We start from the raw sequence: 24,928 nt of genomic DNA on the forward strand, positions 1-24,928 counted from the left end.
AGTCTACAAGTGTGATATATATTCCATGGAAAAGAGCTATCCTACTGTACAAATCAGCTCAGACAGTATGTAGAGAAATTGTCCCCTTCAGCGAACTGCAAGGGCCAGGAGACATGGGTTTAATCGGGTCCTAATGCGAGGTGTAATCCGCTGTTTGGACAATGTAAACTCCGGCCCAGATAGACTGGAAAGGCAGGGTCGGGCTGATTTCGTGCTGAGACGGTGAGAATGCCCCGGCTGGTGTGCTTTGTGTCTGCAAGCTTTGCGGCAATTTTGCCTGCTAATATGATGAACCGAGAGCAAGGCTTTGGGCCTACTCTGGGCTGCTTCAGGGATTCGGATCATAGAACTCAACTTGGTTCAGAACGCTGCTGCTCGCTTCCATTGTTTGCATGATCTATGTTCTTCCTCTCTTTCGCTGCACATTGGGTGTTGGTCTTTTTTTCTTTTTAACTGTTTTTTTTCCGGTTTCTTGCTTTGTGGCTGCCTGTAAGCAGACAAATCTCAAGGTTGTATAATTTATATATTCTTTGATATTAAATGTACTTTGAATCTTTTGTTTAACATCAGAGAGACTGTGAGGAAAAGCTTTTTTACTCAGAGTGCGGTATTGATGTGGAACCCACTGCAGAGGGTGAGGACAGTCAATGGGGACCTTTGACAGAGGCATCTGGGTGAGAATAATTTGTAGGGACAGTGAGATAGTGAGATCTCTGATGAGATTACTTCACTCAAGGTCAGCATAGATTCAAGGAGCCAGATGAATGCCCTTACCATAACCTACGACCTGTTTGGGAAGTCTGGCCACATAGACTGTTAGAATAAATCCACTTATTTATCAACGTAACCCTGTCTCACTCAGCCCCACTCCTCCTCTTATTGATTCAAGACCCACATCTTCTGCCCTCCCAGGCATCAACACGGCAGGTAAAGACAACCTGCTTCAGCCAATCATAATCTCTTATTCTTCCTAGTAAGTCATTAGGGAATTTGCCTGTGATCAGAGCACTGAATTAAAATTGTTTCCTCAGGATACAGTGGGGAATGATCTGGAAAGTGCAGTGGGAGCAGATCTAGTGGCTGCTACATAAATAAAGTAGACGTTAGCAGGGCTGGGGAAGGAGTAGGGGAGTAGGACTAACTGGACAGCTCAGTGAAAGGGCTGACACAAGCTTGATGGGCCAATTGGCCTCTCTTGCACCATGTGATTCCACAATACTGGTGGCATTAGAAGTATAATCATTAATCAACGATATCTAACCCATTTCCTGCAGAAATCTCTGCAGCTGATGCTGGTAGGAAGGATCTTGCTTCCGATCTCCAGTTGGAATTGCCCCCCGGATAGCCCTAACATCTGTGTTCATTAACGCTCTCCACAGCCTGTCACCTCTCTGTTCCTTCCTGTATCCTACACTGTTACCAAATACACTGTTGGCCTTGACACTTCCATCTCTTGCCTTTGCTCAGGGTGTGGTACTTTCTCACCTTCGTGTCAGGAAGATGTGGATTTGTGCCACAGAACAAAGCTGAGGGCAGCACCCTGGTGGCAGCGTGAGACACTTGGACCGTCTTTCTGATGAAACATTAACTGGAAGCCCTGCCTTCCCTCACGGGTGAATTCCGAAAATCCCATGGTTCCAGAAGGAGAATGGAGTTCCTGATGTCATGGGCAGCATTTCCTTACCACTGACCTCCAAACAAACCCCCAAGACTGGCTCCCACGTTTCCTGCAGCACAGCAGTGTCCGGGCTTGGAGGGCAGAGGGTACTGTTGGAAGTGTTGAGGTTGCTTGCTTCATCTCTCCACTGCCTGGTTTTGAGCTTCTGGTCACCTTACCACCTCTGCTGCTGACTGAGAATTAAACTCAGTGTGATGACAGGTCTGGCAACAATTGGCTTACTGGCCTGAGCACACAAATCCCCATGCACTGGAAAAGGGCCAAAACCCAAAATCAAAACAACTGGCAGGGAAGCAACATCTGGCCCGTTTTTCCCACAGTTGCTGACTGGCTTTTGCTCATCCTAGAATCATGGAAAATTTACCATCCAGAAGATGGCCATTCAGCCCATTGTGCTTGTGCTGGTTCAAATGATCTTCCCAGCTCTGCTCACTGGACACAAGGTCTGCTGTCACCACTCTAAATATGTAACCGAATAGAAGTATAATTGGTTCCTACCTCTCCCACTGTTTCAGAATTAAGTTCCCACCCATAGATAACTAACACTTACTCCATCCCGCATGTGATCCCTCCACTCTAAGCTCAGATCCTGGGGCTTTCGACTGAGGGCAAAAAGAGTCTTCCTATTTACTTTATTCAGTCCCCTCTTCACACACAGCACACTTAATAATCCTTCCTAAGCTCTCCCCACTCCAAAGAACACAACTTGATCTTTTCCTCAGAACTACACATTTCAGTTCTGGCCACATCATTCTCTGCCCTCTCCCCAGGGTACTCAGATAGAACACAGCATATAAAACAGTGGAGCACAAGAACAGACCCTGGAGTCAATAATGTTGTGCCAAACACTATGCCAAATTAAACTAAATCTCTTCTGCCTGCACATGATCCATATCCCTCTATTCCTAGCACTTTGAAAATAAAAAAAGAAGACAGGGTCAAGGGGAGCAGGCAGTTTTGGAGTGTCATTGTGAGAGTGGGCCAGAGTAAGAGTGGAGAACTGAGGCTAATAGCTAGAGAGTCTCTGGTGAGGTGAGCAGCAGGTAAGAATCAGGCTCTTATTTTTCTGTTAATCCGTGATATTTGACAGAATAGATCAAATAGTAGTCAGGGCAGTGGAATGCTCCTTCTCCAAGATGTGGGAAGTTAGGGAACCTCATGGTCTGCTCGATGACTACATCTGTGGGAAGCGTCCTCCTGGCAGAACGGTTGGAGGAACTGGAACTGGATCCTGGTACTCGGCACCATCCGACATTCCCAGATGAGGTGGTCGCACCTCAGGCGTTGACTGCAGACAGGTGGGTGACTACCAAAGAGGTAAAGGGACAAGTAAACAATCCCTTCAATAATTCTGACATTTAAAAAAACTGTCCTGTCATTTTTAAATGTCCTAGACGGGTGGTGGTAGGTCCAGATACTTCAGGGTCATTTAAGAAACTTCTGGAAAGGCACACAGATGATAGAAAAATGGAGGGTTAGGTAGGAGGGAAGGGTTAGATTGATTTTAGAGTAGGTTAAAGGGATGGCTGAAGGAGCTGTACTATGTTCTATTTTAACAGGAATGCCTGTTTGAATACTGTTATGGGGGGTGAGGTGACCTTCAGAGACAGCAGCAGTAGGCAGGCCAGTGGCATTGTGCCCACCTCTGAGGTGGGAGTGAGGGCAGGCAGAGCCGTACTGATAAAGGAGCCTTAGTACGGAGAACAGATAGGTGCTTCTGTGTCCGTAATGGAAACTCTAGGGTGGTGTGTTGCCTCCCTGATGCCAGGGTGGTGGGTAGAGGACATTCTGAGAGGGGAGGGTGAATAGGTAGAGGTCATGGTGCATATAGGTAGCAGTGACATTGGCAGATGTGGTCATGACGTCCTGCAAAGGGATTTCAGGGAGCTAGGTAGAAAGTTATAAAGCAGGGCTCCCAGGATTGTAATCTCAGGCTTACTAACCATGCCATACTGTATACTAGTGAGGTGAGAAATAAATAAATAATGCAGTTCCAAACATGGCTCAGGAACTGGTGCGGGGTGAGAGGGGGGATGTCTTCAGATTTATGGAACATTGGTCTCTCTTCCAGGGCAGAGTGACCTGTAAAAAATAGACGGTTTGCATCTGATCTGGAGGGGAACCAATACCCTGACTAGTGCTACTCTGGAGGGTTTAAACTGGAGAGGCAGGGGGGTGGGAACCAGAGCAGCAGGGCAATCGCTGGCAGGAGGACATTTAGTATAAATTGGCATCAAGATCAGTACATCATGATGGGCTGAATGGCCTGTCCAGTGCTGTACAATTCTAAGTTCTATATTCATATATCTTTTATAGTCTATTAATGATTTACGTTCAATGTATGTGTTTCATCTGAAGGTGATGTCTGTGATGCTGCTAAAGGTAAGTTTTTCATTACACCTGTGCATACATATACTTGGCATCCGGCAGCAAACTCAAAACTGTTTTGACTCGCCTATCTAAAAGCTTCTTAAACTCCACTATCATAACTGCTTCCACCACTACTTGGCACACAGAACTCTGTGTAAAAAAGAAGCTTACCTGGCACATATCCTTTAAACTTCCTTGCTCTCACCTTAAATGCATTTCCGCCCCGGGAAGAAGATTCGACCCGTCTTCAGATCATGTGATAAACTCTCCTGAAGCATGCAGACCTGAGTTGTGCTCAAGCTGTACCTAACCAGCGTAGTGCAGTGTTCAAGCATAACTCCCTGCCGTTATGTTCCACGCCTACGCTAACAAAGGAGGTCATCCTCTTTACCACTATTGCCTAGTCCTGCTACTGTTAGGATCTGTGGATGTACACTACAACACCCCTTGGACCCGAACCCTTCAATGCTGTTTTAGCTCTCTCCAGCATTCCCTGTTCTTGTTTCAGTCAGAATTTAATGACTCCCATTCCGGAGTCTGCCTGTCCCTGGGAGCCTCACGGTTACTGATTCCAGGGGGGCGGGGGCTTACCTGTTCTTTTCACGCAGCCAGTAGATGTTGTTGGTCTGGAGCAGCAGCTCCTTCTCCAGCTTGTTTGTGAATAAAGAATTCTCCAGCAGCTGGATCTCCAGTCGCGAGGTTTGATTCAAAACCTAAACACAGTAAATCATCATTATCCCAAAACAAATCATCATTCTTCAATAAACACTGCAAACTAGGACATCAATTAATGGAAACAGATTAAAGTAATTTGTAAACAAAAGGCAAATGTAGAGTTTACAGCACAATCCCAGTTCCCCCCTCATAGACTTGGAACACCATGTTTGTTTGGCAAGTCCAACCACTCCGCCCCCCCCCCACCAAAAAAAAACCACATCTTCTGTTTTTCCTGGTCTCTCTCTCGCCTTAGCACAGTCAGTTCTTTCTCGGTACTCTTCCACCTCTTTTCTGCAACTTAAAACTTGGTTTGTCTCTCTCTGTCCCACATCTTTCAAAAGATCTTCAACCTATTTTTCCCTCTCCACAGTTGCCGCCTGACCCGCTGAGTGTTTCCAGCTTTTTGGTTTAATTTAGGTTTTCAGCACCTGCAGCATTTTGGAGTGGGTTCAGTTCCCAGTCTGGGTTGTGGAAGCTGATCCAGGAAAGAAAGGGAATGGATACCTTGAGCCCACTACTCCATTCAATATCTCACAGCTCCAGCGAACTAGGTTCAATCCTGACCTATGATGCTATGTGTGTGGAGACTCTCCCCGTGACCATGCAGATTTCCTCCAGGTGCTCTGATTTCCTCCCACGTCCCATAGGCACATAGGTTGGTAGATTAATTGGTTGCTGTAAGTTCCCCAGGTTTGTAGACGAAAATTTGGGAGTTGAGGTGAATATCAGGAGAGTAAAATAGGATTAATGGAAATGGGTTGGTTGATGACCCTAGTGAACTCAATAGGCTGTAGGACCTGCTTCAATGATCTGCAGGTCTATGATCACTTTGCCTTCATTCCACTTAAAAACACCCTGGGTATCCAAATGCAGACACCCACTCTGGGCTTTGACACAGTGAATCCTGGAAAGAGAATCTCTCTCCAGAAGAGACTTGAGCTCAGAGACCAGAGTAAAATTGACCTCCCAGTCTTGTATTCCAGGCTGGTACCAAGGAGAGACTGATCAGGAATGTTCCCAGCTGATTGGCCACTCACTCAGGATCCCCAAACATTGCAGAACTCTGCAAAACCTTGAAAGTCTATGTTGATGGCCTAGAGAGAAATATTCACTCTGAACATGTGCAAGAGAGAAAGCATGTGTGAAAGACTGAGAGAGTGTGACAGAGGGACTGTGAAAGTTTGATTGTAATTGTTGCTTAGCTCATTGTCACATACCGGTGTTCAACGAAAAATTTAGATACTTTAGACATTGAAACACATAAGTGCATTGGGTAAGTACAAACAGGAAAGCAATAACAGAATGCTGTTGCAGAGGAAGTATTGCAGGTAGATTGGGAGATCAAGGGTTCATCTTTATTTGAAGAGGTCCATTCACCAGGATAGAAGCTATCCTCGAGCGAGGTGGTGCAAGTTTTTTGTCTTTTACCCAGTGGAAGGAGGAAGAAGAGAGAATGACATCGTTGGGAGGGGGGAGGAGTCCCTGTAATAGTGAGACTGTGTGAATGTATGGGCTGAGGGTGTGCTTTTGAAGTCCGTATGTGCAAGTGTGTGTTCCAGTTTACTCGATTCTTCTCATCACAGCGTACATTTCGAGCTGCTTAGCTCAACATTGGGAATAAAAGCTGAGGGTTTCTCCAGGTCACACTGAAGATTCCAGATGCAGAACCACAATCTCAAGACTGGGGCCACTGCTTTGGTGGGCCACTGGTTTCAAACCAATGGTACCTCGCCACATCAAGCCTAAACCTTTCACCCACTCACAACTGCTTGGCCTTCACTCACAAAGAATCGCCTCTCTCCTCGGAGAAGGACCCTCCAAATCAGAATGATATTACAACTATTTATTGACATTTCCTACAGCTTTGTTTAAGTGCCAAGGGCCGATTCACTCTTTCAAACCTAATTAAACAAAATTCTTACAACATGTTGTAACCAGATAAAGATACCAGTGATGTATTTACAAGAATCGCTCAGTCCCGACTGAACACTGCCAGGAATTTTTTTCTTGAAGAGCTTGTATTTAACTTGGAAGAGGTGCATAAGACTGCGTGTTATTCTGGCCCAGCTTAAGTGTAAAATAGTCCCTTGAGCCACTTGCAGAAGAAGACAGAACCCAGCCCCCTCTCGTCGTTCGCTGTCTGCAATCAGCTACCCAAACCAACCTTCCCTCCCACACCCCCAAGTCTCACGGGCCATACCTGCGTCTCAACGTCTGTCAGTCTGCGTGTGTGCTCGGCGGTCTGGCTCAGCAGACTGTTGCTGATCTCCAGCATGGTGGCTGTGTGGTTCTGCACAGCGTTCTGTTGTAGCTGGGCCAGCTCACTCTTCATGTTATCCTGGATGTAGGTCTCCAGCTGTGGAGAGACATTTGAACACCATTAGAGAGTTTAAGTCTTGGCCTACACTGAAGCAGGATCCCCATCTTCCTGATGAAGATCAGGCCATTACTGGCATCAATCCTGCCAATCCACCAATGCTCTATCCATGCTAGTATCTTTCCAGTAATACCATGGGCTCTTATCTTGTTAAGCAGCTGCATGGGAGGCACCTTGTCAAAGTCCCTCTGAAAATCCAAGTACACGCCATCCACCGATTCTCCTTTGTCTATCCTGCCTGTTATTTCCTCAAAGAATTCTAACAGATTTGTCAGGCAAGATATTCCCCAAGGAAACCTTGCTGACTTTGGCTTACTTTATGAGAACCAAGAACCCTGAAACCTTATTCTTAACAACTGACTCCAATATCTTCTCAGCCATTGAGGACAGACTAACTGGCCTATAATTTCCTTTCTTCTTTCTCCCTCTTTTCTTGAAGAGTGGAGTGACATTTGCAATTTTCCTGTTGTCCACAACCATTCCAGAATCTAGTGATTCTTGAAAGATCATAACTAATACCTCCACAATCTCTTCAGCTACCTCTGTCAGAACCCTGGGGTGTAGTCCATCTGGTCCAGGTGACTTATCTACCTTCAGACCTTTCAGCTTCCCAAGCACCTTCTCCCTAGTAATAGTAATAGTGCACTCACTTCTGCTCCCTGACACCCTCAAATCTCCGGCATGATGGTGTCTTCCACAGTAAAGACTTATTCAAGTCATCCCCCATTTCCTTGACCCCCATGACTAGCTCTCTGATGTCATTTTCCAGCAGTCCGATATCTACTCTCACCTCTCTTTTACCCTCTATAAAACCTTTGCTATCCTCCTTGATATTATTAGCGAGCTTATCTTCATATTTCATCTTTTCTTCACTTATGGCTTTTTTTAGTTGCCTTCTGTTGGTTTTTAAAGTTTCCCAATTCTCTCATTTCTACTATTTTTTGCTCCATTATATGCCGTCTCTTTTGCTTTTATGTTGTCTTTGACTTCCCTTGTCCACCACGGTTGTGTCATCCTGCCTTTAGAATACAAAGAGTTGAGCCACAGCTGCTTTCCAATGCGATAGTTATAGATTAAACTAAAACAAACCCCTATTGTGACCAAATGTGCAAATTTGCAGATTTATTAATGGTGCTTTGATCGGTAAGATTTGGGTCTGACCAAATACTAAATAGGCTTAAAAATAGGTAAGGATGTCCAGAGTTTCGAAAGGCGCTTTGCAAATACAGATGTGGAAAAGAGATTGTTTTGCAGCAACACAAGAAGATAGGAAAAAGAGTAGGCCATTCAACCCCTTCAACCTGTCCTGCCATTCAGTACAAACTTGGCTGAACTGCCCCAGGGCTCAACACTTCTTTGGCTCAGTTCCCTGATAAGGTCATTAGAAAATGTAAAGAGTTTCATATCACAGAATAAAATAAACATTGTTTAAATTAGGAACAGTCTAAACAAATAGATGGGCACTTATTGGTTGGGTGAACTTTGACAAAGGATTACAACCAAGACTCTATTTTACTGGGGTAATGTCTTCTTGGGCAGATATAGAACCGGAACTCTTGCACCTGATATATACTGAACATGAATGAGAAACACAAAGGATCAGATGACCCAATCTATATAATCTCACTGAGACCCTGTACCGTAATGAAGAACACATCCAATCAGAAACAATAACTCATACAAGGACCAGTTACCTGAACTTGGTCTCAGGTACCAGCAATTATAGTGCAGAGGGTCAGTCACATCACTGACTTCTTTCAGTATCGTTTATTACTCTCTGCTGCTAACTGATCCTTGAAGTTCAGCAAGAGGGTCAATAGCCTGCTGACTATTTATAGGGACTTCAGATAAGATGGCAGTATGTTCAGACGAGACAGTTTCTCAGCAGCCAATCAAAGGTGTTTTTTGTCTTTTTTAACATCTTTTTTTAATGATTGCAGGACAATGCTGGACATTAAGAACTTGAGGTAGTATAGGTGTACCCATCAGTGAGATGCTCGTTGGTGGAGGAGCTGGACTTGGTGCAAGCCATGTTATTGTCTGCTACGTGATGGCTTCAGAGCCGGTGCATGAAGGCGGTGTGCAGTCTAACTGCGATTATCTTGGGTGCTTCTCTTGCGATCGCAAGACCCTGTTAGACATTGATAATGTAAAATGCTGCAAGTCCGTTTCCCTTGTTTATTGACGAGACAGACAGCAGGGGGCGCTGTGCAGCCTAGGCGACGACTAGGCCTCAAGCCGCAGGCTTGCCTGTTGCAGTTGTTCAGGACAGGAGAAGCCAGAGGCAGTGCAGCATGGTGTCTATGGGGGCTGACTCCTCCTGTTGGTGCTGCCCTCTAGTATTCTGTCGGTGAAATGACAAGCTGAATTGTGCGTGTGTGTGAGTGTATACATTCATCTGCTGACTGCTGAAAACTGCTTGTCCTTGTCGATAACACCCGTGCATCATCAATTCCCAGATATGTCACTCAGGGACCCTTCCTCCAGCATTTTGTGTGTGTTCCTATATATAACATATATTTTTTGTTTGAATGTATGTTTACTTGCTAACCTATATGTGCTATATGTGCCTTGTGCTGTGTATGACAGTCAGTACTGTTTTACACCTTGGTCCTGGAGGAACGCTGCTTCATTTGGTTGTATTCATGGATATTCATAAATGGTTGATTGATAATTAAACCTGAACTTCAATCCGATAGCTTTGGAAGAATCTGTTGCATTCCATTGAATGTCCAAAAATCACAATCAAGCAGGAAAAGGACGGTTCCTATTATTTTGTTTTCTTGAAATGTCAGCTGCATTTCAGTTGATTGCAAGCTCTGAGTCAGAAGGACCAGCTTCAAAAACTGCTGAAATGGGAACAGTGATTCAGCCTGACACTGCAGTCTGGCGCAGAGGGAGCATAGAACCAATAAAGGAACGTGCTTTCAAATAAAGGCAGAAGAGAGACTGCAGATGCTGGAAATCTGGAGTGACACAAAATGCTGGAGGAGCTCAGTAGGTCAAATCTATGGAGGAAAATGAACAGTTGATGTTTTGGGCAGAGCCCCCTTATCAGGCTGAGAAAGAAAGAGGACAGAAGCCGGAATACAATGGTGGGGGTGGGGCGGGGGGAGTAGAATGAGCTGGCAGGCAGTTTCATTAATGCTTAGATGCTCTGGGTCTAAATCCTAGGATTCCCGACACAACAGCACCATGGGAGAACCTTAGCTCAATCTGTGATTACACAACAACAGGTATATATGGGCAGGTAATCCAATATAGCTATCAACCTACTGGAAGAGCAACCTGCTATCTGCTGGAGGAATGCAGTGGGTCAAGCATTATCTGTTGGGGGAAAGCAACTGTTGATACGTTTTGGGTCAAAACCCGTGTCCAGACCTTGATGAGTCCAAATGCAGTGTTTCAACCCAAAATATTAATACTTCCTTCCCTCCCACAGATGCTGCTTGACCTGCTGAGCAGATTATGTGTTGCTCCAGACTTCAGGATCTACAATCTCTCATGTCTCCATCTACCTGAGAAGATATTCCACACTGATACCCAGGAACACTGGATTATCCCAGCACAAAGGGAACTCTAGTGGATCACATCCATTTCTTAAAAGGATCTTCCTGAGTTCTTTTTGTGAACTCCCCTGAAACTCTTGCATTCTCCCACAGAGAGAACATCACAACCTCTTTTCCATGGATATTTTCCAGAATAAACCGCATGGGATTTTTTTCGGGGAAATAAAACAATGGATCCCAAGTGAATCCTGTCACAGTGGGAGCTTGGATTGGAGAATGTGTTCGACATTTCAATAAGTAGCCAAGTAGCTAAAATCATGTCAAATTGGGTGTGAATTTTAACATGGGTTCGACACTCATCCAAACCTCAACTACAAGGCACAAGTCAGGAGTGTGATGTAATCCTCTCAACACCACCCAAAGTAAAGCAGTCTACGTGATGATAACCCATCCACCACCACGAAAATCCATTCTCTCCACCACTAGTACACAGAAGCTTCAGTGTCCATCATCTACAAAATACGTTACAGATACTCATCTGGGCTATTCTGCTACCATCTCCTGAACCTGCAGCTAACAAGAGGAAAAAAGGGCAGCAGGTGCACAGATTCCTCTCCAAGCTATGTACCATCCTGACCTGGGAATACCTGCACACTGCCATTCCTTCATTATCACTGCATCTAAACCTTAGAACTCCCTTCCCAGCAGCGCAGTGGGAGCACCTTCACCAGAGTGTCTGCAGCAGTTCCAGAAGGTGGCCCACCCCACCTGCTCAAGATGAATTAGGGATGGGCAACTAGTGCTGGCTTTGCCCATATCCCAAACATAATCACTTATATCGATATAGCGTCCATATCGTGAGTAGTGCAATCACTCGAGTCAAATACAATGCTCTCCAAAGGAGTTGTCTGTTGGTAGGTCAGTTGTGGAGACTGATCCGGGATCCACATAACCAGGATATGGGGATGGATTCCCTTGGTGGAGAACGCATCTGCATGATTTTACCTAATGTGGGAGGCTGATGCATGGGCAGCCACCCCTCGGTCTGGGACAGATCAGGGTCGGGGTCAGGGTCTGGGGGCGTGGAATACAAGATGACTGGGGACTCTTTGCTACTGTTGTGATGTGTTGTTATCTTCCACCAGCTCCACCTTTGAGGTCTTGGTCGTACACTCATAAAAAATCCTAATTCCAAAGCTTGCAGGAGTTTCTAGTCAATATTGCAGGGGGGTGTCTAAACTAAAACCACTACCCTGGAGTTTCTATGGGTTTCAAAGTTTCTGTGAATATGTTGTACATTTATTATTCCTTCAGTAATGTATCTCAAGTTCTGGTTGGAAATGGGACCATGATAAGAATAATTATGTCATCTTGGTCTCTGTTCCCTAATTTCAGCCTTGGCTCCTGTTTGTCCTCGGAGAGTTAAGCTGTAAAATCCATTCTGTAAAATCACATCTCTGGGACAAGTTAACATCAGGATTAATGTGTGCTGGCAGAACATTGGCACCAGCATTTCAGGGAAAGGAGATACACGACCATAGCTAATTGTTCATGGGAATGGTCATAAAACTGGCACATAAGCCAGCAGCAGACTGTGGACCATTAATCCAATTCATATCTGAATTCCCAGGAATCCTAGATTCCATCCAATGCACCCTTCCTGTGCATGAAAAGGTCCATTACACTGATGTGATCAACAGCCAAGTAGCTTGGTGACTTCACATCAAGTCTCTCATCAAATCGTAGCCCACTAATGTACTTGACATGGTCCGTTCCTTCTCTCACAGTCCATCTTTTTGCTGAGGCCCCCCCCCCCCCCCCCCCACCGTCACCGTCATCAATGAACGAAAACCCCAGCTTCAGGGCTGAGGCAGGACTTGGTGTTTGAAACTTTCCCAGCTCGCTGCATGATAAATAATCCGTTTGCCAGCTCAGCGCTTCACCGTCAGCAGAGTGGAAATGCAACTGTGGCATGTGAAAAAGGAGAACTGTGGATACACCTGAAGAAAGGAGCACGAGGAGGTGATTCATGCCCCGCATCTGCCCTGTTATTCAGTCTGACCACAGAAGGTGCCTTGGGACCATTTTCATTCATGATCCTCCTCCTCCCATAGTGTCCCTGATCCTAATCTTGAACACATCAACAATGGAATGTCTCCAGCTTTCTGTGGTGGACAATGTCACGGACTTTTAACCTCTTGGAGAATATGTCCTCACCTTACCCCTCAAAGTGAGCCTTAACTCCAAGCAACCAGGAAAATCACCCTCACATCATTCAGCCTGTCAAACCCCTTAAGAATCAAGTGTAGCCTGTCTGTCAGTTCCATGTCACAGGGCCAGATTCACCGTTCCGGGTCTGAATGTCATGAGCTTGACACCTCTGACATGAGCTACGCTGGCCCACTGGTGCCGTACATACAGACTGCAGTACTCGAGGAAAGACACAGTTCAAGGACAATAACCTCCAGGAAGCAGCACACAGCGTCGCTAGAAAGTTAATCAAGAACCAATTCACAAGCAAGACAGCTCTCTCAGTTGAACACAACAAATTTGATGGCAACTGTTTGAGGAAGAGCAGCATAGTTATCCCACGATCACAAGCATCCCACAGAGATCAAGAGATCTTGCTCTTTTTACAGCACAGTATCAGCCGCTATATTTACAGTCTAGTTGGATACACTGGCCCGGGACCAGCACAATGCAGACTGACCACAATAGTGACGCAATCGATCCCGCAGATGCTGGAAATCTTGAGCAAGGTGCACATAATGCTAGAGGAACTCAGCAAGATGAGCCGCACCTCTGGATGGAAATGGATAGTCAACTCAAAACATCAACTGTATATTTCACTCTATAGATTCTAACTGAACTGCTGAGTTCCTCCAGCATGTTTTGAATGTTGGCCAAAAAAAAGGTAACAGATTGCTAGGGTTTAATTTGCTTCAACTTGCTCTGATATCATAAGTTTTTCTTTACTTTGTCATGCAAGTTGTATAACTTATGTTAATTTGATTACATAATTTATGTTTGTAATGTGCTGTGCTGATGCTGCAACCATTATCATGACATTTATACCTTCAATCATTCTCTCCCCATAGCCTTTGAAATCTTTAATCTCCACAGATGCCCTTTACTTGAGCCCTGGAGTATACCTATCTTCTGTCTCTTCCCAGCCTGACTCAGCCCTGGGTTCCCCTTTCTCATATCCAAGGGGTTGAGTGAAACGAGTGAGAGACAGAGACGGGGAGAAAAACTAAGAATGAGAGACAGGGAGCAAGTGAGACAGAGCAAGAGGGGTAAATAGAAAGCAGGAGCAGAGAGATAAGGGAACAAAGTGAAAGTGAAAAGCGTTAGAGATTAAATCAAAAACACAAAGTACACTGCAGATGCTGGGGTATTTTCAGCAACACGGCCTCCTCTGCTCTCTGTGGTAAAGAATTCCCAAGGTTCGGCAATAAAGAAATCTCACCCATCTCTCAATCTTACATGAGTTACAGGAATGACCCTAGATCTAGATCCCAGCAAGGGGAATATCTGACTTGCATCCTTCCTGCTGAGCCCCGTCAGATCCTCATGTTTCAGTGCGGTCAGTTCTCATTCTCCTAGCTACTCCAATGCCTCCTCAGATGGCAGTCCCAGGAACCATCTTGGTGAATCCTATTGTACTTCTCTCTGGCAAGGATATACGAGTAAGCTGATGGTGAGGTATGACCTCAACTAGGCCCTATGCAAATCCAGATTCTGACATTTGTCATCGTAAAGGAAATCTTGTCATTGCTCTTTAGGTATTTGACAGTGATTTTAAACTTCTAATTTGCTGTGGCTAACTCATTCATCAATAAGGTCTTATTAAAATCTATGTCACCTTAGATACCATGAACAGGTTTCCCACTCTCTGCTGGCAGCTTTATTTCAGCTGTTCAACATACTGTACTGGCAATGAACTGATTTAGTGGGACACAAAGGCCATTAAGCTAAGAGATTTATTACATTGATACTATGGAGGTAGACAGCCAGGAGAGAAGAGGATTGTAAGGCTAAAAGGAGTTTAGAAGGAGGAGTTCAAAGTCCCAGGGGAATTCCTTTTAAAGTCATTTAAGGGAATCTTGTACCAGTCAAGGGGTGTTAACTTAGACGCCTGTTCACAGGGATGGAGAGAATAGGTGATGGCTTGCAACAGCAATGCAAATCAGTAAAAGTTCCTTCAGAAGAACAACGCCAGAATGCAGTTATTCACAATCCTCTGACAGGAAACATTTTCTTTCATCTCTGTCTTGTGGACAATTCCTTTTTTGAATAATGTTTTCCTCAAAAGAAGGAATATCCTCTCCACTCCCACCCAGTCAAGATCCTATATGTTTCAATCAAGTTCCTTTTCACTCTGCTGACCAAGCCTCATCTGGCCAAATCTTTATCAGAAGATAATCCAGGTATCAGTTCAGTACATCTTTTAAATGTTCCACCACATAAACTTTACAAAGAAAATGCTGCAGAAAGTTGTAAACTCTGCCAGCTCCATCATGGGCACTAGCTTCACCAGCATCAAGGACATCTTCAAAAGGCAATGATGCTTCAAGAAGGTGACATCCATCATCAAGGACCCAAATCTCCCAGGGTATTCCGTCTTCTCATTGCTACCATTGGTGGGGGGGAGGTACAGGAGCCTGAAGGCTCACACTCAATGTTTCACGAACACCTTCTTCCCTTGTGCCATCTGATTTCTGAATGAACAATGAATCCATGAACACTACCTCAGCTTTATTTAGTTTGCTCCCTTTTTGTACTACTTAATCAGTTTATTTTTTAATATATTTCTTATTGTAATTGTATAGTTTTTAAAAATTATTATGAACTGCAACATACTGCTGCTGCAAAACAACAAACGCCAGTGATATTAAACTAATTTGTCACATGTACATTGAAACATAGAGTGAAATGTGTCACTTCCGTCAAACCAAATCAGCAAGGTCTATGCTGGGGCAGCCTGCAAGCGTCGCCATGCTACCGGTGTTAAAATAACATGCCCACAAATTACTAACCTTAACCCTTACATCTTTGGAATGTGGGAAGAAACTGGAGCAGCTGGAGGAAACCCATGCAGTCATGGGGAGAACGTACCAACTCCTTACAGATAGCAGAGCGAATTGAACCTTAATTTTACAGTGTTATGCTTACCACAGTGCTACCTTGACATTACACCTTACCACACACCTTCTGGGAATCCAAGTATTGGACCCAGTACAACACAGGTTACTTCTTCAAACATCTCCAGTAAAGCCCGTTTCCCATTGACAAAATCACGTTGACTTTGCTGATTCTTGAGCAAGACACACAGAGTGTTGGAGATACTCAGCAGGTCAAGCAGCGTCTATGGAGGGGAATAAACAATTGACATTTTGGGCCAAGACCCTGCATCAGGACTGAAAAGGAAGAGGACAGATGCCAGAAAAAGAAGGCGGTGAGAGGAGAGGGAGTACAACCTGGCAGGTAATAGGTGAAACCACGGTAAAGTGGGTGGGTGGGAGAGAGAGGGGATGAAGTAAGAAGCTGGGAGCTAACAGGCTGAAGAGGTTCAATATTTTTGTGCTGTGTTATTGAATCTCTAAATATAGCTCCGTTACCCCATGGAAGAGTGGAGAGTAAGAGAAAGAGAAGAAGAAAGAGACAAAATGCCCACTGATCTGCTGCAGATACATTCCAGTGGAGATGTGCCAGTTGAAGGTGTAGTGGGTATTATGTCAGGCATACCATCATTGTTCCATGGCCCCAATTTACTACAGACTGATCTTGATCAGGCCTGGTGGCTTCTGGGAGATACACACACACACACACACACACACACACACACACACACACACACACACACACACACACACACACACACACACACACACACACACACACACACACACACACACACACACACACACACACACACACACCCCTTCCGCTCAGTTTCTGCCATGACATCTGTGGAACGGTTTACTAACGAAGGCAATTGTCATCCTTAGGGGAATGTAGATCTGAGCTCACTCACTCTCAGGAGAAAATCTGACTCACGGTCGAATAAATCAAACACATCAAGTGTGGCAGAGTTCCAGCACCATCAGCAGGCTGGGCTTTATGGAATATCTGGTGTATTAGTAACATGAAGATTATTCAGGAAATATAATGCCAACAATATCGTATTGTCTTTGATTAGATCAGGAGGAATCATTGTTGTCTGGAGGGAAGAAATTCCTTGCCATAGGGCCTTCAGAAGAGGACAGTGACTGAGTTACATGGGAGACTTTCTAACAGGTGAGCAGGGGCACCTGGAAGTGGTTGAATGCCTGGACTCTGAGGGGTATCAATGGACTACAACCCACTGGGGTTTTCCAAATCCTGCATCAGGAGAGTTGTAGTGTAGAAGCCATAGCCTGTGGAACAGGTAAACAGGGAACAGTGGATGTGCTGCATAGGGCTTCCAGAAGGTCCTCCACCAGGTGCTACACAAGAGGGAGAGTGCTGCTGCTGTCCTGATTCCTCTGGTTGAACGTTCATACAGAGCTGCTGCAACCCGTCCTCCTCCTCTCAGTGACGTCCTCTGATGCTGAGTCCTTCAAACAAAATAGACTCTCTGTGATTCTCTCCACCTCTCTCATTTCTTCTCCATCTGCTTCCCTGCCAGCCTGCTTTCACTCCTTTTCAATCTCAAACTTCATAGAACCATAGAACATTACAGCACAGAAACAGGCCCTTTGGCCCTTCTTGGCTGTGCTGAACCATTTTTTCTGCCTAGTCCCACTGAGCTGCACCTGGCCCATATCCCTCCATACACCTCTCATCCATGTACCTGTCCAAGTTTTCTTAAATGTTTGAAGTGAGCCTTCATTTACCACTTCACCTGGCAGCTCATTCCACACTCCCACCACTCTCTGTGTGAAGAAGCCCCCCCCCAATGTTCCCTCTAAACTTTTCCCCCTTCACCCTTAACCCACATCCTCTGTTTTTTTTCCCCCCTAGCCTCAGTGGAAAAAGCCTGCTTGCATTCTTTCTAACTATACCCATCATAATTTTATATACCTCTATCAAATCTCCCCTCATTCTTCTACGCTACAGGGAATAAAGTCCTAACCTATTCAACCTTTCTCTGTAACTCAGTTTCTCAAGTCCCGGCAACATCCTTGTAAACCTTCCCTGCAATCTTTCAACCTTATTAATATCCTTCCTGTAATTAGGTGACCAAAACTGCACACAATACTCCAAATTCGGTCTCACCAATGGCTTATACAACCTCACCATAACGTTCCAACTCTTATACTCAATACTTTGATTTATAAAGGTCAATGTACCAAAAGCTCTTTTTACGACCCTATCTACCTGTGACACCACTTTTAGGGAATTACATATCTGTATTCCCAGATCCCTCTGTTCTACTGCACTCTTCAGAGTACTATCATTTACCTTGTATGTTCTACCTTGGTTTGTCTTTCCAAAGTGCAATACCCCACACTTGTCTGCATTAAACTCCATCTAACATTTTTCAGCCCATTTTTCCAGCTGATCCAAATCCCTCTGCAAGCTTTGAAAACCTTCCTCACTGTCCACTACACCTCCAATCTTTGTATCATCAGCAAATTTGCTGATCCAATTTACCACCTTATCATCCAGATCACTGATATAGATGACAAATAACAATGGATCCAGCACTGATCCCTGTGGCACACCACTAGTCACAGGCCTCCACTCAGAGAAGCAATCCTCCACTACCACTCTCTGGCTTCTCCCACTGAGCCAATGTCTAATCCAGTTTACTACCTCACCATGCATACCTAACGACTGAATCTTCCTAACTAACCTCCCATGCAGGACCTTGTCAAAGGCCTTACTGAAGTCCATGTAGACAACATCCACTGCCTTCCCTTCAATCACTTTCCTGGTAAACCTCCTCTAAAAACTCTAATAGATTTGTTAAACATGACCTACCACGCACAAAGCCGTGTTGACTCTCCTTAATGAGTCCCTGTCTATCCAAATACTTGGAGACTCTTTCTCTTACTACTCCTTCCAATAATTTACCTACTACCGACGTCAAATTTACCGGCCTATAATTTCCTGGATTAGTTTTAGAGCCTTTTTTAAACAACAGAACAATATGAGCTATCCTCTAATCCTCCGGCACCTCACCCGTAGATACTGACATTTTAAATATATCTGCCAGGGGCGCTGCAATTTCAACACTAGTCTCCTTCAAGGTCCGAGGGAATACCCTGTCAGGTCCTGGGGATTTATCTGCTCTGATTTGCCTCAAGACAGCAAGCACCTCCTCCTCTTCAATCCATTAAGGTTCCATGACCTCACTACCTGTTTGCCTTGTTTCCATAGGCTGCATGCCAATTTCCTTAGTAAATACAGACGCAAAAAACCCAAAGTAAATTTATTATCAGAGTACATATATGTCACCGTACTCTATCCTGAGATTTCTCCCAGGCATCCATAGTAGAGCAACGAAGTACAAAAGAATCGGGGGAAAAACTGCATGTGAGCAATGAGTGATAAACAACCACCATGCAAAAGAAGACAAACTCCAAGTACACAAAAAAAACAAACAAGCAATCAAATACGGTAAATAGATTAATAGATAAATAACTAATTAAAAATACTGAGACCGTGAATTGTTTAATGTCTTCAATGATCAGTCTAGTGTTGAGGTAAGTGAAGTTGTCCACACTGCCTCAGGAACCTAATGGGTGAAGTCATAATTGTTCCTGAACTTGGTCGTGTGGAGCCTAAGGCTCCTGTACCTCCTTTCCAATGGCAGCAGTGAGAATCTTAACGACTTTCTCTCTGCATTTGTCTATTTCTGCCACTTACCATTTCACACTTCATTTCCTGTTTTGCTTTCCCACTGTCGTCTTGTTTTATTCCTTTCACCAGCTCATTGATTTAATCTCCTAGCAACACGTACAACAAACTGGAGGAACTCAGCAGGTCGGGCAGCATCTGTGGAAACGAACAGTCAATGTTTCGGGCCGAGACCCTTCGTCAGTCCTGATGAAACGCTGACTGTTCGTTTCCACGAATGCTACCTCCAGCTTGTTGTACATGTTGCTTTGACCCCAGCATCTGCAGTGTACTTTGTGTTTTTGATTTAATCTCTAACGCTTTTCACTTTCATTTTGTTCCCTTATCTCTCTGCTCCTGCTTTCTATTTACCCCTCTTGCTCTGTCTCACTTGCTCCCTGTCTCTCATTCTTAGTTTTTCTCCCCGTCTCTGTCTCTCACTCGTTTCACTCAACCCCTTGGATATGAGAAAGGGGAACCCAGGGCTGAGTCAGGCTGGGAAGAGACAGAAGATAGGTATACTCCAGGGCTCAAGTGGCCTCCTTGTTGCAAGGAAATATGATAATATAGAATACCCCGTATTCGTAGAGGAATTTTTAAATTTTATCCCATCTCATGTTTGAGCCCAATGGGCTGTAAAATCAGGAATTCTTCATAAAAATTGGAGAAACCTGTTGGGATATTTCACTTCATGTTTGTTACAGCAGCAATCAATAATAGTTCAATCAAAGCAACTAACTGGTCAGTGTGAGCAGCAGCTTCCAACATCAGACTGTTTTCAGACCTTTGCTTATTAATCCATTCAAGCAAGTTCAAATCATTTGGAAAAGACCGTAAACAGCACTGACCAATAAAAGGCACTCGGCCACCAAACATGTCCACAAAACCTGACAGCGTAAATGGCAGTGAGGCTTCACTCCTCAATGAGCTCAATGCCTTTTATGCATGCTTTGAAAGGGAGAACAACGCCACATCTGTGTGAATCCCCACACCATACAGCAACCCCCTTGTGACCTCTGCCTCAGACGCCAACATCAAAGAAATTCCTTCAAGAGGGTGAAACCTCGTGTCGGGGCCCAATGATGTACCTGACCAGGTACTGAAAACCTGCAGTAGGACGGGGGGACAGAGATCCATAATTCCTTGAAAGTGATGTCACAGGTAGACAGGGTTGCAAAGAGAGCTTTTGGCACGTTGGCCTTTGTAAATCGGAGAACTGAGTACAGGAGTTAGGATGTTATGTTGAACTTGTAAAAAACATTGGTGAGGCCTAATTGGAGTATCGTGTCAAGTTCTGGTCACCTTTCGGCAGGAAAGGTTGAAAGAGGACAGAGAAAATTTACAAGGATGATGCCAGGACTTGAGGACCTGAGTTATAGGTAAAATCCCCTGGTTTCCTTGGCTGCGTAAGTCTCGCGAAAACACTCTGCAGGCCCATAAAAATGTGAACCAGGGCAGTACATTGGGAAAGGTTGAATAGTTTTGGACTTTAAAGAGTCCCTGGAGTGTAACAGAATGAGGTGAGATCTTATAGAGGTATACACAATTATGAGGAATATAGATAGGGTAAATGCATGCAGGCATTTTCCTCATTGGTGGGTGAGACTAGAACTAGGTCATAGGTTAAGGGTGAAAGGAGAAAAGGATGGTATGAGTGTGGAATGATCTGCCAGCAGAAGTGGCAGATGCAGGCTTGATTGCAACATTTAGGAAACCTTTGGGTAACTACGTGGATGAGAGGGGTATGGACAGCTATGGTCCATGTACGATCAATGGAATGGGGCAGATTAACAGTTCAGCATGGACTGGATGGGCTGAAGGGCCTGTTACTGTGCTGTAGTGCTCTGTGACTCTACGACTAGCTGGCTAGAGTGTTCAAAGACATCTTCAAACTTCCACAGCTGTAGTCAGAGGCTTCCACCTACTGCAAAAGTGCAGCAGCCAGACTAGTGCCCAGGGAGAGAAGGGTGAGTTGTCCCTGCAGCTACTGTGAGGTAGCACTCACATCTACCATACTGGAGTATTTGGAGAGATTGGTTATGGCTAGAATTAAGTCCAGCTTATCAAAGATCTGGACTTACTGCAGTTCTCCTACCACAACAACAGACCTACAGTGGACACAATATTACTAGCTCTCTTTTCTGCTTTGCAACATCTAGACAACAGGGAAGCATATGCCAGGCTGCAGTTTATCGATGACTGCTTGGTGTTCAATATCACTGGCCCTTAGTATTAATCACCAAGCTTCTAAATCTGGGCCTCGGTACCTCCTTAACTAACTGGACCTTCCACTTCCCCAACAGAAGACCACAGTCTTGGTGACAACATCTCATCATAGACTATTAACATCAGCACTTCTCAAAGACACGTGATTAGCCCACCTATTCTCTCTACACTCATGGCTGTGTGGCTAAGCACAGCTCCAACACTATTTATAAATTCAGAGATGATACCACTGTTGGCATACTCTCAACTGGCAGCAAAGAGGTGTGGAGGGGTGAGAAAGATAGGCTGGTTGAGTGATGTCACAACAACCACCTCGAGGCCAGCAAGGAATTGGTTGAAGATTCAGGAAGGGGAAGTTGGGAAAACACGGCCCAGTCCTTGTTGAGGGCTCGGTTGTGGAAAGGTGAGCAAGTTCAAGTCTCTGGGTGTCAACATCTCGGAGGATCTATCCAGGCCCAACACATCGATGCAGTCAGGGAGAAGGCACACCAGCAGCTCTGTTAGCTGATTCTGGTGATTTGGTTTGTCACCAAATATCCTTGCAGTTTTCTATAGGTGAACAGTATAGAACATGCTGACCAGTTATCACAGCCGGGCATGGAAGCCCCAATGCAAAGGATTGGGGCTTCCATGAAAGAGGCTACAGAGGACTGTGGACTCAGGCGATTCCTTCATAGCACAACTTTCCCTGCCACCAAGGACAACTTCAAGAAGGTCGCTAAAGACTTTCACCATCTTGTGAAGACATGCCCTCTCCTTGTTACTACAAGGTACAGGAGCCTGGAGGCCCATATGCAATGATTCAGGAGCTGCTACTTACCCCCTGCCATCAGATTTATGAGAAGTCCATGAACCCATGATCACCATCACATTATTCCTCTGGTTTTGCACTGTTTATTTAATTATAACAGTTTTATGTCTTGGCATTTTACTGCTGCCAAAAGGCAACAAACTTCACATCGTATAAGACTGTGATAATAAACCTAATCCTGGGACTGATTAGCATGCTGAGGTACTGCAGAAGAGTGTGGAGCCCATCGCTTAACCCTATCCCTAACTTCAGGCACCAACTTGAGCATCATCTTCTTCCATCTCTGTTCACTCTCCCTGCATCAGACTGGACTCAAGACAGGTAGATCAACTCCATTCATTCCATTGAAGGGAACTGGTTCTGAGGAAGAAAGGTTGTCTTCTTGTGTTCCATTTCTTTGAGATGTAGTAGTAGTGACATCACTTGAGTTGAGTATGATGTTCTCCTAAGGGGTCATTTATTGGAAGGTCCTCAGGTGGTTAGAACGTAGAAACACAGAAAACCTACAGCACAATACAGGCCCTTCGGCCCACAAACTTGTGGCGAACATGTTCCTACCTTAGAAATTACTAGGCTTACCCATAGCCCTCTATTTTTTTTAAGCTCCATGTACTTATCCAAAAGTCTCTTAAAAGACCCTATCATATCCACCTCCACTACCGTTGCCGGCAGCCCATTCCACACACTCACCACTCTCTGAGTAAAAAGCTTAGCCCTGACATCTCCTCTGTACCTACTCCCCAGCACCTTAAACCTGTGTCCTCTTGTGGCAACCATTTCAGCCCTGGGAAAAGCCTCTGACTATCCACACGATCAATGCCTCTCATCATCTTATATACCTCTGTTAGGTCACCTCTCATCCTCCGTCACTCCAAGGAGAAAAGGTTGAGTTCACTCAACCTTTTCTCATAAGGCATGCTCCCCAATCCAGGCAACATCCTTGTAAATTTCCTCTGCACCCTTTCTATGGCTTCCACATCCTTCCTGTAGTGAGGCGTCCAGAACTGAGCACAGTACTCCAAGTGGGGTCTGACCAGGGTCCTATATAGCTGCAACATTACCTCTCAGCTCCTAAACTCAGTCCCACGATTGATGAAGGCCAATACACCGTATGCCTTTTTCACCACAGAGCCTGATCTGGGATTTTATAGTGGATTCCCTTAATGGAGGTCGCCTGTGTGTAAAATAAATATAGCTCACTTTAGACAACATCAAGCAATGAACTAAATTTGAATTGATTTTAAATTACAATCATATTTATTAGGTACATTCAACTAATCGATATAGTTATTAATTTGATTCAATTCAAATCTAGTTCATTGTTTTATGTTTTCTAATATTAAAGATAAATACACAGAGATTTTTTAGAAACTTTTGAACACTTTTAAGAATATAATTGTAGAATATTTTAAGCTGTTGCTGAATGTCACTGACATCCACTGATGTGCAATGCCTGGTAATGTCGGTAGTTATTAACCCTGGGTCTGAGCTTCTGTGACTGTGTGGTTTTCAGAGGGAAGTTTACATTTGCAGCAGAAAACTTACTGCGCTGGGCCTTGCCACACAGGCCAGCTGTGGGTTCATGTTACTGCTGCGTATGGGGGGTGGGGGGCACGTACAGGGGCCATGAACACTGAAGTGGGCCAAATCACAACACCTTATAAACAATGTTCCCTCATTTGTAATGACCAGTGTGCGCAAAGATCTTGTGCTGGGCAATTTCTTGCCCAGTGACAACAACATGTGTGCACTGAGTTTTATATACAGACGTATTCATTTTAACAGGTAGCAAGGCACTGTCAATAAGAACTTCCATCTCCTCGGGTTTGATTGTTTTCGCTCTTGTTCATCTGCGCTCTCGTAAAACATACGTAGCAGGCCTGTAGTGGGTAATGAAGAATTTTCTCACCAGGGCTTTTGCACACTGTCCACGTGCAATTTGCTTGCTACATGACGCTTTAAAAAATTGTTTCCAAATATCACTCCATTTCTTCCCACTTGCAAATCCTCCAGTAACTTTTGCATCTTGACAATACATGCAGGTAGCACCATTTTACTGTATTGCACCTAAATATTTCTTGAAGTTGTACGTTCCTGATCTCATGAGCTTTCGGTGTAGCAGTTTCTACTGTTTCATTAAGCCACTCACTTTAAATGAATGAGCAGATCTTTGTGTTTCATGCTCTTTACTACTTTGGAATTCAAGACAGTGAATCAATAATTTCTTCAATAAAAATAGTATAAATAAACCAGCTCTAAAATCCGCAGACAAATCGTCACAAACTCCAAGTTCTCTACACTATCCGCATCAGAAACCGGAAAAGGAAATGTGATTGCGTACGATCGTGAAATATACTTTATATGCCAATGAGGTAGAGGGTGACAACCTTTTGTGCACAGTTTAAATTCCTTTG

At 44.5% G+C, this 24,928-nt stretch overlaps 1 protein-coding gene across 2 annotated transcripts in view; it reads right to left on the reverse strand.

Moving 5' to 3' along the window:
• LOC140729863 (angiopoietin-1-like) overlaps positions 1–24,928 on the reverse strand; it is a 187,088-nt gene that overhangs the window by 63,313 nt on the left and 98,847 nt on the right. For both annotated transcript variants that reach the window (XM_073050076.1, XM_073050074.1), the window contains exons 2-3: positions 6,966–7,121; positions 4,640–4,761 (exon numbers count right to left, since the gene is read on the reverse strand). In XM_073050076.1, coding sequence (XP_072906177.1) covers positions 4,640–4,761; positions 6,966–7,097 — 254 coding nt within the window. In that variant the 5' untranslated portion in view covers positions 7,098–7,121. The remainder of the gene's footprint in view (positions 1–4,639; positions 4,762–6,965; positions 7,122–24,928) is intronic.

The sequence above is a fragment of the Hemitrygon akajei genome, chromosome 1 (genome assembly GCF_048418815.1).
Source record: "Hemitrygon akajei chromosome 1, sHemAka1.3, whole genome shotgun sequence".
Lineage (NCBI taxonomy): Eukaryota > Metazoa > Chordata > Chondrichthyes > Myliobatiformes > Dasyatidae > Hemitrygon > Hemitrygon akajei.